Source organism: Lepidochelys kempii, chromosome 1 (genome assembly GCF_965140285.1).
Source record: "Lepidochelys kempii isolate rLepKem1 chromosome 1, rLepKem1.hap1, whole genome shotgun sequence".
NCBI lineage: Eukaryota > Metazoa > Chordata > Testudines > Cheloniidae > Lepidochelys > Lepidochelys kempii.
Genome location: NC_136380.1, coordinates 13,972,320 through 13,989,274, shown reverse-complemented (window position 1 = coordinate 13,989,274; position 16,955 = coordinate 13,972,320). Strand labels below are relative to the sequence as shown.

The following is a 16,955-nucleotide window of genomic DNA, read 5'->3' as shown; positions in this document are numbered from 1 at the left end:
CTGTTGGCAAAATAGGATATCAAGTCAGTTTTTCTATTACTGCCAATGCATCCTTCCAATTTTAGCCTATTGGGTTTCTGTTTTGAGAGCCAGTTTTATTTCGATAAGTCACTTCCACTGTGATTATCCATCTCCAGCTCATTATTTGAAAAATTCAGTACACTACAGAAATGGGCAGTGGTGCAGGAGTCTGGTTTACACCAGGCGATACACTATTTGGATGACTTTTTGTTTGCAGGCAGGGGTACCGATGAAAAAACACAGGGGCCCTATACCAAGCTGACCTATAGCAGGATTGAGTTAGAGATGGGGTTGGTATATCTAGACTCCTCCAGAATAAGCTGGGGAACTTCTGGGATTGATTATCAAGACTAGAGCAACAAAGGAGGTTACACTGCAGGAGCTACAAACTGTTGCTGGGCATCTTAACTTTGTATTATGAGTGGATGTTCAATGGAGGGCATTTTGCACCAGTCCGTCAGGTGCAACTGTGGGAACAGCAAAGTCCAGCCATTTTATAAGGGTTAACGAAGATATAAAGGCAGATTTGGGGGGAGAGGAACAGTTTCTTGATCAGTTTAATGGAATGTCTTTTTGAAGTGAGAAATGGATGATAGAGGCAGATTTAAAGGTTCATTCAGATGCATCAGGAGGAATAGGTTTTGCAATATTTTGCAAAGACAGGTGTGCCCAGAAATGGCCCTCAGATTGATTACAAAGAGGTAAAGTGAAGAATACAACATTCCTGGAATTTTTTTCTCATTTTGGCAGCATATCTATTTGGGGAATGGATTTTTCAAACAGAGTATAGATTTGGAGTGGTAACAGAGTTGGTATGTTACAATCACAAGTAGAATTGTAGAAGAAATGCTTTGGAACAGAAAAAAGATGCCCTCCTATTCAAGTGACTCCCCTAATACTGAAAAAGAAAAAAAAAAAAGGCAGCCGTTGTCCTATTATGTACTTTCAGAAACACAACAGTTACCTTACGTGGATTCTAAAGTGCTTTCTGCCATTGATCAATGGTTATGTCTCAGGTGCTAATGGACAACTTGCTCTCTTCCAGTGACTCTGCTGAAAAGCAGTGGTTCTATGCCTCGAGAGCCATCACTTGTATGTGAACTGTTCTTGTAAGGCTGACGGCAGAGATTTGTACATCATGTTTTTTATTGTGCCCAATCCTTGTTGTTCAACTTATTTGCCAGTGATGTAAAATTATGTTTATTAACAAAATAAGTACTCAGCCAGTAATTTAAGTCTTTAGCATCTTTCAGCTCTTGAATAATAAAGATCTTGGGATCCCCTTGAAAGTAATTGTTTACATTTGTGTTTAAGATCATCTGATTTCTTCCCAATATTCTTTTTTTTGGGGGTGAGAATACCAAAATAAATGTCTGAAACGTCTTCTTTTCCTCCTATGTTACCCAGTTTATTCTAATTGGTTTATTTCTTTAATATGGCAAAGTCTGGTTAATGTCCAGCCTTTTGTTTTTATGGCAAATGGTTTCCAATTATTTTTCTGTCTCCTTATGTGGCCAGTCTTAGCCTCTCTGTGGAGCATTTAGATATTCTTTAGATAGTTCTATATAATTCCTTAGATAATATAAGGGGACGTGGAAAGTCAAATAGTGGTGACTGCACTGGAAACTTATTCCGATATAGATTAAACATCAGTTTGCCTTTCTATTTTGTAGATATTCTAATGTTGTTTTCTTTAAGTAGAAGGAATTTTGCACTGAGCTCTTAACCCGTAATATGCCGACTAGTACAGGCATTACCCTGGGTAACTTCACACGGTTAATCCACATTGTTCATACTGCCCTCTGGCTAATAGATGGCAATTTTTTCAAGCTCTGTACTTCATAAAGTCTTAAAATTTCTCCCAAAGGGAAGATTGGCATATTTATGATGTGAAGAATTGAAAAATGATACTATCTCCATTTTACAGAGGGTGAAACCAAGACACAAAGAGGATAAGTGTCTTGCTAGAGGGAGCCAGTATTGAAAACGTAAATGGGATATCCTAGCTTCGAAATCTAGGCTTAGACAATTTTATGTTTGTCATTAAAAAAAAAAAAAAAAAGAGTTTGCTTTCCTGGAAGTTGAAAGTTGAAAGTCACCAGGCACTGCACATTTGAATCTTCAACATGTTGCAAGCAGAGGTTACTCCTGGTTTTTGTTGTGCTCCACTATATATTGACACTATTACAATGTTTTTACTCCCCCATATTAGAAATTGTAATCCTTGCTCATGAAACCAATGCGTTTTGTTAAGGCTTTTATGAATAAATGGAACTGACTCAAATTTTATAGTTAAAGCCATCTAAAATCTACTGAAGATCTGATTCAAATACTATGATAATACTACCCTGGTAGAAATGGACTGTATTCCAGTCATAATCACTGTGGGACAGCAGATTAATTTATGGATTCAGTAAACTTGGATTTTGTTAGCTAAACCTCTTCGGTCTGTGAAGCCTTCTTCATGAAAGGCAGCAGTCACTTTTTTCTGAATAGCTTTATTGTTCTTTATATGAGGATTGGGAAGTTCAGTCTTGTAAATTTAGACTTTTATAAAATTGTATCTTTGTAAAACCTGCTTTGATATTTCTAAGATTGTAACAAGAATTATGGTTTTCATGTTGTGTGTTTGTATAATACCTGCACAGTGTTGTGGCAATCCTAATAGGGCTTCTCGATACTTTGATTACATAAATATGAAATAATATTTCAGACACTATTGGCTTTGGTCAGTAGAATTATGAACATGACCTAATGATTTAAGTTAGGCTCTGATCAAAGTTAATTGAGTCAATGGGGTCATTGAGTTCAACAGGCTTTAGGTCCTTAGATTGTAAACTCTTGTAGAGAATCTCTATTTGTTCAGTGAAGAGCCATCCATCTCTATGAAACTATATAAAAATGATAAATAATTAACCTTTTGATACATCATTTACAAGTCAGACAATTCTATAGACTTCAGTTATGACGTCTCTTAATGGTTTTTCCTGCATTTAAACATTAGAATCTCAACTTCTTGAATTAAGAGAAGAGCGCAGTGTGATCTGTGAGCAAGCGCTGAGCACACTCCTAAGCAGCATACTAAGTCTAACTGGGCCAAAGGTTAAACAATCAGTAGGTTTCCCAGCTTGAGCTGAACAGTGGTATTCTTTGTTTTGGTGATCTTTTGAGAGGCAAAACAGCAAGTGTCATTGAGAACAGAACAAGGAGGATCTTGCGCTATTTACTGAATGTGTTCTTTTGAATAGGAATGTGAATTTACTGTACTACTTTAGCTGAAAATAGTACATTTGCTTCCGGCAATTACCTTTTTTAATGAAATGTTCAAAAAGGTATATTATGTCACATTTATTTGAACTGCTAGTTTATAATTTTTTGTAAAAGAATTATGGATTGAGCTGACATTGTCCATCCACATCAAAAGAAAGTCAGGAGTATCATGAAAAGGATAATTGGAAAGAGATGGGAAAAGGGTCAGGAAACAGCATGGAATGCTATTTTAGTTCAATAATCTCTAGCACCCAGTGATTCAGTAATCTTTCCCAAGCACTGGTCCTGAACCAGTAACTGTAAAGAAAATAATCCTGTCTCTAAGACGTATGCATGCTAGTCAGTTTAGTTAGTCCTTAAGAGCAATGTCAGTCAAAGGACTTACTTGCAAAATATGTGACCTTAAACTACTTTGGAATCATGTGGCACCATTCTATTTATCAAACACTGTACCTTAGGGCACATACTATTTTTAATCTTGAGCTCTCCTATGGCAGAAACAAGGCTACTCCCAGTGCAACTCACTTTAGTAAACACTAGAAAAGTTTGAAAGAAAGCTGTTCTTCTCAAAGACTACAATTAAGAGCTTTCAGGTAGAAGCATCACTAGAAACAGGCAATCTATTCTGCAGTGAAGTCACTAATATTTTTACTAAATTAAATCCTTGTTATCAGGCCTGGTCATTGCTTAGATAGTTGACTAAAAAGATTCTTTACAAAAATTGGGTCAGTTAGATGTTGGAAAATGCATCTGTCAATAAATGTAAATATAAAGCAGAGTAAAACTAACTCAGTTTCCATAATCACAGAAACAGAGTGCCAGTAAAGGAAGGCTCCAAAACTAAATTCTACTATTAACTATTTAAGACTGAAAAACACATGTGGCCAATTCCAAGGTTAGTGAAATAAATAAGAGGGAAAAAAACATATAAAAACCAAAAACATAAGGGGACTACAACTAGCTGTCAAAGCTTGCAGATGTAATAGACACTACAAAGAAAAAAAATCTAGTCAGAGCAGTTGCCAGAAAGGATTCTATATATGAATTAAGAGGGAAAAAATTAAAGGCAGGGAAGCATATGAACATTTTTTACCTATATTTTAAATAGCCATCTTTTATCAGTTTTCAAGATGATATATAAGGAACTTAGAAAAATTTGTGCAGGAAGAAGAGAAATTATTAACATTACTAATTAAAGAGCCCATACTACAGAGATGACAATAATACCAGAAAAAACTAAACATGCTCTATTATCAAATTTGTCTTAAAATACACCAGACTTTTAAAAGCTACAGACAAAAACTGAAAATCTGCAATGAATATAGAAATGCACTAGAAGGAAAAACGAGGAAACTACTGTCTAGTCAGTCTGATGTCTAACCTAAGCAAAATATTCACGACATTTACTTGTGAAAGAGTAGATATATTAACATTTAAAGAATGGTGTATGAGAGTCCAATACCACATTGTCTATGAAAAATCAGCCAAAACAAGTCAAACAGTCTTCTTGGAAGCAATTTCTAATTCAGCAAATACAACAGATTTAGTACAGTGGACAGCAACAAAACATTCAGTATAGTGTGGCGCAAACTAAATGAATTGGTTAATTAACAATGTTGGCTGACAAAGAAAGAACTGATAGTATTAACTGTTAAGAACTTCAAGAGGGATCAGTGAGTTTAAAAATAGGTTAGATAACATTAATGAGAATGATGCAGGGAATATACCCGAAAAATACAAGATGCAAACTGAATGACAGATGTGGACTTTTGGCTCTCAGAGACAGTGATGGGTCAGGTAACCATCAAAATGGCCTATGGTACTAAATACCTTACGTTTCTAGAATCCTTTATACAGCGTATTGCACTTTCCACAAACAATTAAATAAGTCATTAAATCCCAAGAACACACACAAGTGCAAACAAACTGATGTTTGCCTGCATGTACTGACCTAATGTGGAAACTACTTTCTTTCTTGCTAGGCAGGCATTATCTAACACTAACCATAGTCTAATTAGTTTACATACACCATAATGACATCAAGGTCCATAGCCACACATGAAGGGTGGCTTGCCAAATGGTGCAGTACAGTTAAGTTTTAACAGCCTAGGTCAAAGGGTAGGATCAAGTTGTTCTTGCTTATCATCAGAAAAGAATGGGAGATAGGCTTAGTAAATGCTAAGTAAGCTGCCGTGTGGAAGGATTTGGCTCGAGATGTGTCATGGGGGTATGCTTCTTCATTTTCTACTTCTCATCATAATACTAAAGAAATATATGGTTGACTAAACTAATTATGCTTCTGTTAAGAGGGTGTGTATAAATTGTTATATTTTTAAATTACAATGTACTTTGAACATTTTTGTGAATCAATATACTTCTTAATTATGAGGGACTTTGAACATATTTGTTCACTTTAAAATTTAGCCACTGTAACATATGTATCACTGAAAAAAGGAGGGGAGTTTGAACATAATTAGGAGTTAACTTAAAGTGATAGTGTGTAGGAATGTTGGCACTAGGCTTATTGTGTAAAATTTTTAAAAGGGACAATGTGACTGTCAATGATGTAAGTCAGTTTTTGAAAACTGAACCTACCATTCTTCAAGGGCATTACGGGGGGTCGGGTATCCTTAAATTATGACCCTCTAAGCTTACTTATTTGACTTGTTGCGTTTGCTTAACTATTTTTATTTAAATATAAATCAAAAGTCTCAAGACAATAAAGATTGATTTAAAAGGACTTCTCTGGAATCTCAGGACATGAGGATTATTCCATTATTTAGTGAGCATTTTGCATGGGAAATATCAAACACTAAAAAAAAAGCACAACTATTTTATAAAGGCATTATTACAGCAAATGTGAGAGAATCTTAAATGTCATGATAGGTATTGGAATTATGTCAAGTCTCCAAATGTGAGGTACTCCACAAAATATTTATGGAAGCCTGTTCTTCCAAAAGTTAGCAATATAGTAATTCTTGAATCTGAATGTAATAGTCTAAAAGAGGTACAGTGTTCTGTAGAATGGTCTAAACTATTTTATATCAGTAGAAATAATGGCTGGAAGCAATGCAATTTTCTCGTTCTTCATAAATTGTGTTAGAATAAATATTTTCCACTTCATTTTATATTGCAAAAAAAAAATATTGAACTTGTTGCATTCTGTAAAGATCAGCTGCTAGTTAATTCTGGAGGTGGCTTGCTATTATTCACCTTTTGGCCTCTTCACAACTGAACAGGCAGGTATTTTACATCTTGTGAACCTTTAACTAAGTAGTTCCCACAGAATTACAAATCGTTTATGTAGCCTCATGTTTTATGTGGTCTAGGCCTTAATTTCTTTCCATTCTAAAATGGCTGGCAAACAAGTTTTGCATATGCTGCCATCATGGAGAGGCTGTCGAATTGGTTAATACATTTAAGTTTAATATTTAGAGGTTATTTTATCAGTTGCAATACGTTTTCTGCTAAGTAATCAACTTCAGAACTTCTCTATTTTTAGAACTAGAATCAAATTAAGACTCGAGCAGGTTGAAATGTTTTGGACTAATACTTTATTTAAAAAAAAAATGCAGTCTTGGGTTGACAAACTATTTGCAAATTTGATACGAATTTGCCAATAGTTTCAGTCAAAAAAAAATGGGCAGTGGGTTCGGAGAGGGCACTACATTCACGAAGGACTTACGCACCATTAGGCACTGTTTACAATACAAACAGAGGAATCCTTATACCCACTAGCTTAGTGGTTAGGGCACTCACCTGTGATGCGAGACCCCCAGGTTCAAATCCCCACTCTAGAGCACAGACTTGAACCTAGGTCTTCCTATCTCCCATTTGAGTGTTCTAACCATCAGGCTATCTCAGGCTACATCTACACTTAAAGCCACAGTAGCACTTCAGTGTAGACACTCACTGCAGAGACAGAAAGGAAAGCAGAGGCAGTAGCTAGGTCGAATGGGGGTTAGGGCTACGTAGCGGTGTCTCTCCGGGGCAAGGATTTTGCAGTGTAGACCAGCTCTCATTCTCTCTCGCTGGCCCAATGACTATTCAAGTATTTTATATAAAGTGGAACAGCTCTTGCAGGAGCGATTGAGGGACACGCCTCAGAATACCCTACAGTGGTCAGGGCACTCACCTGGGAGGAGGAGACATGGGTTCAAGTCCCTGCTCCAAAATCACCACAACCAATTCTGTGAATCTGGCCCTTTGCTTTCATTAAAGAAGTTTTAATTACCCAAAATTGAAATGACACTTTTGTTGACCCAAAACAAAGTTTTTATACTATCTTGATTTGTTGAATTGTTTGTTTTTTTTTAAATCAGTTTTGGTTAAACCCAAACAGAATTTTTATTCTTCACATCCAGCATTCCAAAAAAATCCCAATTATTCACACAGACCTAATTAAGACATCCATGCTCAACAATATATTTTCTTTCCTTTGACTTTGTCATTTATTATTACATTCAGACAAAAACACCTGTCAGGGATGGTCTAGGTATACTTAATCTTGTGTCAGGATGAGGGAACGGATTGGATGATCTTTTGAGGTCCCTTCCAGCCCTACATTTCTATGATTCTGCGATTCTCAATCAAGATGAAACATGTAACCAACCAAAATGTAATGTAAAGGGCTAGCAAGACATTGTTTAAGGTGGTTTATAAGATTACAGCATAGCTGGATCAGATACTTTGACTTTTAAAATCCAAGTACAGCTGCCGTTTCTGAATGCAAAATGACATGTCTTCAATCAGTTTTACTGTTCTCCACATGGAAGTATTAAGAGGCTATTCAAAACTTGTATTTAACTTTTTTCTCGTCTTTCTTAATAGTTGATTCTAAAAGGTCCTTTCTTTTCTCAACTATATCTTTATGCACCGAACTTCCAAAAGATCTTACTTTGAACACGGTTGAAAGAAGTTAGATCCTATACCATAAATTCTTTCACACAAAATTATTAAAAAGTAATTCTTCTCATTCTTAAGTGATTGCTTCTCCAATTATATGTGCTGACCCAATTGTTCTCCATCTCTAGTTACTATTAAATAAAGCACATATTTTCATCAGTACCTCATAAAACATGTAATAAAATGAGACGAATTCATCTGCATACAGAGTTCTCTAGTCTAGCGAACGTTATCACTATGACAGTTCCATCACAGTGCCATATTAAACCAACATATCACAAAGTAGCCTAAGAGAGGTGGCATGCTATATGAGTTATAATACAGAGTTTTGTCTATGTAAGCTACAACTTTAGCAGAAAACAGAAATAGTGCAAATAAAACATCCTCTGGGTCAAACTGCTGTGTAGCTCGCTGCAGAAAAGGATACCCTGTTAAGACCAAGCTAAAATGTTTAAATACAATACAGATGTTGATGAGAACACTTAAGTACTTTATACAATAAATTTAAATTATCATGTGGGAGGCATAAGACCAAATCTATCAAATGTAATAGTTGAAATGACAGTCATTTCCAAGTTTTGTTCAATGACCTCCCCCGGCCGGGACAGGCTTATTTTCTTCAGACTAACACAATGCTTCCAGAGGCTGAAAGATTCTCTGTTTATTCCCAAGCCAACTTTTTGCATATTTAAATAAATAAAATAACTGTACTTTACTAATACAGTCTGGTTCAACCATTAAGTTTAAAAGTTATTAGTTCAGTAGTTTCATTTTCTATTTTTATGACATGAACATATACATACTAAAACTAGCATTACACGAATCATGAAAATTTGTTAGACCAAGTACAATATCTATTTACACACTTTTATGTGTATGTGATAATGATGATTCTGTTTGGCCAGACATTGGTCAGGATTGCCCAGTAGCATTAGGAAGGAGACACTGAGCGCATGGGTGCGCACATGTGGAACTTCTAGGTGCCCTCCCTCCTTGTGGGGAATTTTCCTGGCCTCTGCACTACCCCGGTGAGGTGGGCTACAGAAAGGATATGAGTCCTCGCTCCCACTTCCTTTATCCAGAGGCCTCCCTGCCCTTGAGGACTCCCCTTCCACTCTCCTGCCTGTGTGCATAGCATCATAGAAGATTAGGGTTGGAAGAGACCACAGGAGGTCATCTAGTCCAATCCCCTGCTCAAAGTAGGACCAACACCAACTAAATCATCCCAGCCAAGACTTTGTCAAGCCGTGCCTTAAAACCCTCTAAGGATGGAGATTTCACCAGCTCCCTAGGTAACCCATTCCAGTGCTTCACCACCCTCCCAGTGAAATAGTGTTTCCTAATAGCCAACCTAGACTTCCCAATTGCAACGTGAGACCATTGCTTCTTGTTCTGTCATCTGAAGGGGTGAGACGAATCTGCAGGCCAATTCCATTGGCAAAAGAGCTGGGAGAAGCCGGAAGAGCTGGGAGAAGCCACTTGCCTCATTTTTTGATGCCTTTGTACCTGAGTCATAGCCTGCAGCAGTTTACCTGTTCCTCCACAGGGTTGGAGCCCCTTAAACGGCAACATCTCTTATTTTTTGCCTTCTCTTTGCTAGTACATTTTGTCCTCATAAAGGGGGATTGGAGTGCTCCCTTTCATTCATTCCAAAAAACAAGCAGACAGAACAGAGGAGTCCTGCTGTGTCAGGCAGCATAGAGGCTCCCTATATTTACAGTACTTTAAACACCTTCTGGGAAGTTTTTCTGACAAAGTGGGATTAGTGTAAGCACTAACATGACAGGAGAAATCCAACAGAGGGCACCAAAACTCTTCATGATTCTGATTGGCCAGCTTCTGCCCACGGATCTGCAAATCCTTAAGACAGACCTATCTGTAGTGTACCTTTGTCTGGGAATGCAGAAAAAAAATGTACTTATCCTGGGCGAGCAAAATTTACAAAGATATTCCAAGCAAGAATGGAATTTAATTGAAATAGCACCAATTCCACCTTTCCCACAGTTTCACACCCCAATCTCTACCACACACTTCACAGCAATATACATCTAATTACCATGAACAATTTTGATGTTTGAAATTAACATTTTTTAACTATGACAGCAATTTGTTTGACATTCCAGTTGAGTTGGTACTAAAATTTAACATATTTTGAAGAACCTGTAACCCAATGATCTGCTAACCAACATAAGGGGTAAATCACTGTCACACAAATTACTACAACCAAGACTCAACATTTCTGTTCATTTCATGAAACAGTCTATTCTGATCTAATATTTCAGTTCCAATTAATTAAATGTCTGTTTGATTGGTCTTACAATAAAACCACTGACCATTCTCAAAACAGGTGGAACTGTATCATGGAATGGATCAACGGTCAAATTAGTGCAACTGTACCTTTTGTGATTTCCTGTCCAGATTGAGGAGAATCATTGGAGACTCTACCAGTTCAGCCAGACTTGGCAGGAGATGATACTCCAGGGGTTGCAGAAACCAACTGGTGCAGTTAACACTCATAAAAGACCTGGCAGGATGTTGTTCAGGTGTTTCAAGTTCTAAATGTTCCAATCAATATTTTGTTTTGTAATGATTTTTCTCCTTATGTACACAAGTCCAGAGACCCACAGAACTGATGTGTTGTAATAAGTTCAAACCCATTTTAAGTCCATTAAAACCATACGTCCTCCTTAAGATCCCTTTTAATAGCTGCACAGGCCATGGTTAGGAGAAATAATACGAACACCACTGACGATACTGTAAAAGGTTTGTACTGAAAAGATCACTAGCGAACGTAACAGTCAAATCACCTTCTAAATCATTTAAAAATCTGTCAAGGATATTTACATTACTGATGCCAGTATTCAACTAGGCAGGTCAAAGGGTTCTTTGGCTCTGAAGTTTATTTCCTGTTTTTTAAAATCAGCGGAGGTGCTTTTAGAGTCTGGATTCTCCGTAATTCCTGTAGCCAGATCCTTACTACAGGGGATCGCACCTCCTCAAATTAGCCACTCTAATATTAGCTCAGGTTGCAAGAAGGAGGTTGAAAGTAAGGTGTATCTTTGGAATGAAGCTATTTATTTTGTACTTTTAAAAATAAGTTGTTTTAAGTGAAGGGTAGTCCTTCAACACTCCTCCCCCATAGAACCCATGGTTACATATATCTGCAGTTTCCACGGTAAACATCTGATGAAGTGAGCTGTAGCTCACGAAAGCTCATGCTCAAATAAATTGGTTAGTCTCTAAGGTGCCACAAGTACTCCTTTTCTTTTTGCGAATACAGACTAACACGGCTGTTCCTCTGAAACCTGGAAATATATCATGCAGTAATCCTTTGGAGAAGACATCTCACACCTCCACCAAAAATCCCCAAACATTCTTTTAACTTCCCTCCAAATAGTTACCAGATTTCTCAGTCTTGTAAGTCCTTCCATCACAAACAGTATGAGTGGACAGGTTAACAGTGTATACCATAAACTTAAATATTTGAACTATGTAAAAGTTTAAGTAAGGGTTGAACAACTTGCAAATCTCCTTTTACAACATCTGTAGTCAAAGAAACCCTAGGGTCTTCTCTTAACAATGAAAACCCACTCTGTTTCTCTCAGAGATTACCCGAATAACAGGCAGGGCTGTTACTCTGAAACCTGCAGATGTATTGGAGCTTGTGTTTGCATCAAGTACCAATGGTAATGAGCTCTACACCCCAGGATACAGCCACTCTTAGGTGCCAAAACATTCACTGAGAAAAAATCTGTTTGAAAATATTTTTCTTCTAAAGTTGCAAAGTCAGCTAAACTCATGTGAGCTGCCAAGAGAATCTAGGTTCAGTTTAGTCAGTCTTTAGTCACATAAATACATTTCTTCTTATATTGTTAAAAAAATAAACTTACAATAAGCATATCTCAAATAAAATTACCACACAGTAATTACACTGGTAAAAACAGCTTAAAGAGGAAGAAAGTTTGTGTTCAAATTTTCACAATGCAAAATTATTTAGCCTCCTTTGCAACAAACTTACAAATCTGATCATAGGAAGTCTATGCATATTCACATACGAAACTACATTCAAAGACTCAGGGTTGTGACAAACTGAGAAAAGCAAGGAAATGCACATTTACAAGGGATGTGTACCATATGTTCTCTAACACCCCAGCACAATAGGGTACATAAAGGAAGCTGTTTAAAAGTGGTGCCCTTACTGGATAGGTATTGGAAGACATATGGTACATTTCCCCACAGTATATTTCCTTGCCCTTCTCTGGTTGTGTCACAACCTTAACAGCCTTGTAGTGTAGCTTGTGCGTGAACTTTTTCTCACATTGTTCAAAAATAAAACCCAACCAAATCTTTCAGAATTCTTTGCATTGAGACTAGATTGGCTTTGAAAGAGAAAGCGGAGCAATTAAACCAAAGCAGGCTTTGAAATGTTTCAACAGTTTTTTGGTTAAATCTTCCAAAAAGATTCTCTTACTATTTCTGCTTTCAAAAACTAACACTGTTCTCACACAGCAGAAAAAACAAATTTCCCAATCTACTTTCAAATTGGGTCAAAAGAAAAAAATAGCGATTTAGCTGGTTCTGAAATAGTTCAACAAAATATTTACATCCTTTCAAGAGAACACTTGTCAAGTTTCAGAATTAGTTTCTTGTTGTTAAACCAACATTATGCATCCGATGAAGTGAGCTGTAGCTCACGAAAGCTTATGCTCAAATAAATTGGTTAGTCTCTAAGGTGCCACAAGTACTCCTTTTCTTTTTGCAAATACAGACTAACACGGCTGTTACTCTGAAACCAACATTAACCTTTGTCTTTTAAAATTTATGAATAACCAAATACAATGTATATATTTTTTTCATTTTCCAAACATTCAGTTTATTCATGACTGAATGGAATGACAAGAAACCTCACAAAATTTCAATAGGGAAATCTGAGGTCATGGTTAAAAAGTAAAATAATTTGAAAGCCACTACTTGTAGCATGTATGATGCTTTATTTTAAATTAAAGAAGAATTTTTAGCAAAGAACCAAAACCAGCTACTTGAAAACAGATTCATATTTCACAGTTATTATTCTTGTATCGCTATAGAAGATAACCACTTCTCAGATGTTTCAGTGAAATAAACAGTCTTAAAAGTAATGGCAGTATAAAAACAACAATTATTTCTCCTCCCCCCTCCTGCTCCAACATCCAAGTTATTCCAACTAAACATGCTTTCACTTTTCTCTGCTCTAGCACAGTCCTTACCGTCTTTCTGGCTAAGGAGGGATCAACATGGCTCCTGAAATCAACTAAGAGTGGGAATGAAGGGGAAATTGCTAGATGCAAGAACTCCCCCTTCCCCTTAAGGAGAAGTGTTTCTCACCTCTACCACAATCCCAGGGAGATAAGCTAGTTTTGAGCATTAGCACATTTCACTGCAATTATATTACCATTAAAAAAAGGTGGTGGGAGAAAGGACATCAAGAGATTTTACATTTAAAAAAAAAAAGTATTCCTGGCTATCCTCTACAGCACATGGTTTCTACACCCACAAAAACATCATTTGGCGCTACGCCTATAGTACAGCTCTGGCTACCCCCGCCCTAACCCAACCCACTCCCACAAGGAGAGCATTCCAGGCAGGAAGGTTTAAACTAAACTGTGAAATCCAGAACCATGTACAGCTAAACACTAAGGTCCAAACTATACTATGAAAATTTCCCTCCACTTACTATCTCTCCCACCCTACGTCTCATGTCAACAGAACTAACTGACCAGGAGGCTAAACTGAGCTCTTTTCCAAACTCCACCAGTGCGGTGACCATTTTAGGGAATAACAAAGTTTAACAATTTGAAATTGGTCACTCCTTCACTTGATGGTGCCTGGCACGCACCAAGTTCGTCATTTTACTGGTAAACAGGACTGCTCAATTCTACCTACAAAACAGAGAAATCAGCCATTATCAGCTTTTGACCCATTCTGCATTTGGCTTAAACTTTACTTAAAACTTTTAAGATTAGGCAATAATTACATGTAACTGCAGCATCTCGGACTATAGCATGTTCCATTATTTTGTCAAAGGTACAATGTTCATTAATGTTGAGCTTTTTCTTCCACTATTTTTGTATGCATTACCAACTTCCAGAAGTAGGTAATATTCCTAAATGGGAAAGATAAATGCTAAAGATATGGTGAATCTGCAGCGTTAAGGAGTACAGCATATACCTATTAGCGCCAGCTACTGCTGTTTATCCCCTCACAGTAATCTGGTGCAGATGAGTTTAGGGAACCACAAACAACTAACTCCCTTCCCATCACAAATATGTATATCCACTGTGTGGCAAAGGCTGTGATAAGGTTTTACACATCTGCCCAAAAAGTATGGTCAGTATAACCAACTGGTCCATCAAAGTGCTAACAAACAATGGACTTCTTAGCCACTTCTTTACCCATAATTAAGACATTTTCACTGATACTCCTATGCCATGATCAATTCAGAGAACATTACCTTTCACTAAACCATTCTACTAAGACTGTATGGTGACTTCATCAATCCATATACCAAATATGTCAATGGAAGTGACCCGTAGTCTTGTATTTGCACTTTAATACTTTCAAAAGACACAATGCAACGCAAATGAAATATTCTGCACATTAAAATCCAAATTATACCACAGCATTACTCATATACAATACCACTAAACATGGACTCAATCAATCAAAGAGAAAAGGAAGTCTAAAGTGAGATTTAAAAAGAAGCATTTATACCCTATCTCACAACGGGCAAGGGAAAAGTAGGTACTTCAGGATATAATTGCAAGCAGCACAATTCAAAGACTCATTCACAAATATGGAAAGTCCCAGGAAGGAGAGAGAGGGAGGATAAGGTTGAAGATGATGATTAGAGAGTAGATGGAATTAAAATAAGAAAAGGTGAAGTTAGTCCATGAATAGTTCTGAAAACCAGGAAGCCATACAAAGGTGTATGGGATAGGTAGGCTTAGAAGGATTACATTTTCATCAGTAAATGTTGGGAAACGTTGCTTTCACCATACACACACAAACCAATGAAAAAATGTTTCCCTCAATAACTGAAATTTACAGATAGGAAAAGTAAGGAAAATGCTTCTTGAGAACTTGAAGTTTGATTTAAGGATGTTTACTTTGTATCTTGTGATCTGTGATGTTGACAATTAGTGTTTTAATTGCTGTAAAGCTTTAACTTTTTGAATCCGAACTTCTACTGTCATTAAATAATTACTAAAAAAGAAAAGGAGTACTTGTGGCACCTTAGAGACTAACCAATTTATTTGAGCATAAGCTTTCGTGAGCTACAGCTCACTTCATCGGATGCATACCGTGGAAACTGCAGCAGACTTTATATATACACAGAGAATATGAAACAATACAATAAATAATTACTGTCGGACTCCCTTTTTGGCAGACCCTCCTCCCTGTAACTTCCCACAACTGTGAAAACTGAAAATGATAAAAACTGAAAAAATGCTTAAAAACAAACACGGATATCTATCAAAATTATAAAAAATAAAAACTGAACTCTGCGAAGACTAAGGCAAAGGACGATGGAGGAAATAATGTTCTGGTTCTGGAGAAAACAGTCTATATACAGAATTCTGAGTCAGCTGAAAATTAGACAGATTTAAGATAATAAAATTTGCACTGTTGGGGTCATTCATTTTCAATTGTTATAATAATAGAAGTATCTTCTAAATTTGAATTCACATAACAGTACCTACTCATTAAAGGGCAAAGGAAACATACAAAAGTTAACTAATTTTCAAATATTTTTCTCGACATTGTCAATGATAATATTTCATACAAGTTATTCACCACATTTTGTTACCTGTAACTTTTGTATGTAATAATTATATAAAGAATAACTGATTAAAAAGCCAACGTAAAAAATCCCTCTAATTTATTCTATTGTGAAGGAAGTTAAAAATTATGGACTGGTATTGTGCATGAAGAGTTCTGGATTCTATTTCCAATTCTGACACACACTGTGCATCTTTGGGTAAGTCATAATCTCTCTCTCTCTGCCTCACTTTCTCCACCTGAAAAAATGGGTGTAAAATTTACATAACTTGCATGGGGAGCTGAGATTTAATATTTGTAAAGCAATTTATGATTCATGGCCAAAAGCACGTCATAAATGTCACATGCTTATAAGCACAATTGCTCACACTATTGAAACTCTCAATATCTAGGCACAAAGGACATGAGAAATAAACCACAACATCACTGCTTTTTTCAGTCTAGGTAAAAATTTTAAAGTAGAATTTTGAGATTTTTTTTCATGATGTATCAAAGGAAAGTTACTATAAATATAAAATAAGAACTAATGAGTGCAGAAGTCAACTAAAAGGAAAGCAATTAAGAACTGTCCCTGCCAAGTAATATTTTTTTCAAAAATATGATGTATTCATTTTTTCTTAATCATGGATAATGTCTTCACAATATTAAGTAATGTAATCCTAAAAGACATGAGTAAATTTATATTTATTTGCAACATAATCTTGCCATTTATTATTTTTTATTGTATCTGGGTCTGTATGCTCAATTACTCTTCACCAATGGAAAGTTAATTTCTAAACTAAATGTGGGCTTCATAGAAAGATCTGAAAGATTACATGAAAACCTTTTCAGTCAGAATGCTTACATCAACTGTGAAGACAGCAACCTATGAATTAAGTAGCTTGTCTAATTGCCCCATGATGGCATCCAAAGATTCTAGCTTCCCCACCCTCATACACCAA

At 36.4% G+C, this 16,955-nt stretch overlaps 2 protein-coding genes across 6 annotated transcripts in view; one reads left to right on the top strand and one right to left on the bottom strand.

Moving 5' to 3' along the window:
• The window catches only part of FCHSD2 (FCH and double SH3 domains 2), a 225,104-nt gene that overhangs the window by 103,376 nt on the left and 104,773 nt on the right, over positions 1-16,955 (bottom strand). The gene's annotated exons all lie outside the window — the stretch shown is intronic.
• Positions 5,435-16,955, top strand: part of LOC144930406 (uncharacterized) — a 69,745-nt gene continuing 58,224 nt past the window's right edge. The window contains exon 1 of one of the 2 annotated variants that reach the window (XR_013635536.1): positions 5,435-5,518. Coding sequence is in view for 1 of the 2 variants with exons in the window: in XM_078852072.1 (XP_078708198.1) it covers positions 5,467-5,518 (52 nt within the window). In the remaining variant the exon portion in view is untranslated. The remainder of the gene's footprint in view (positions 5,519-16,955) is intronic. The other variant, XM_078852072.1, reaches the window with a different exon arrangement.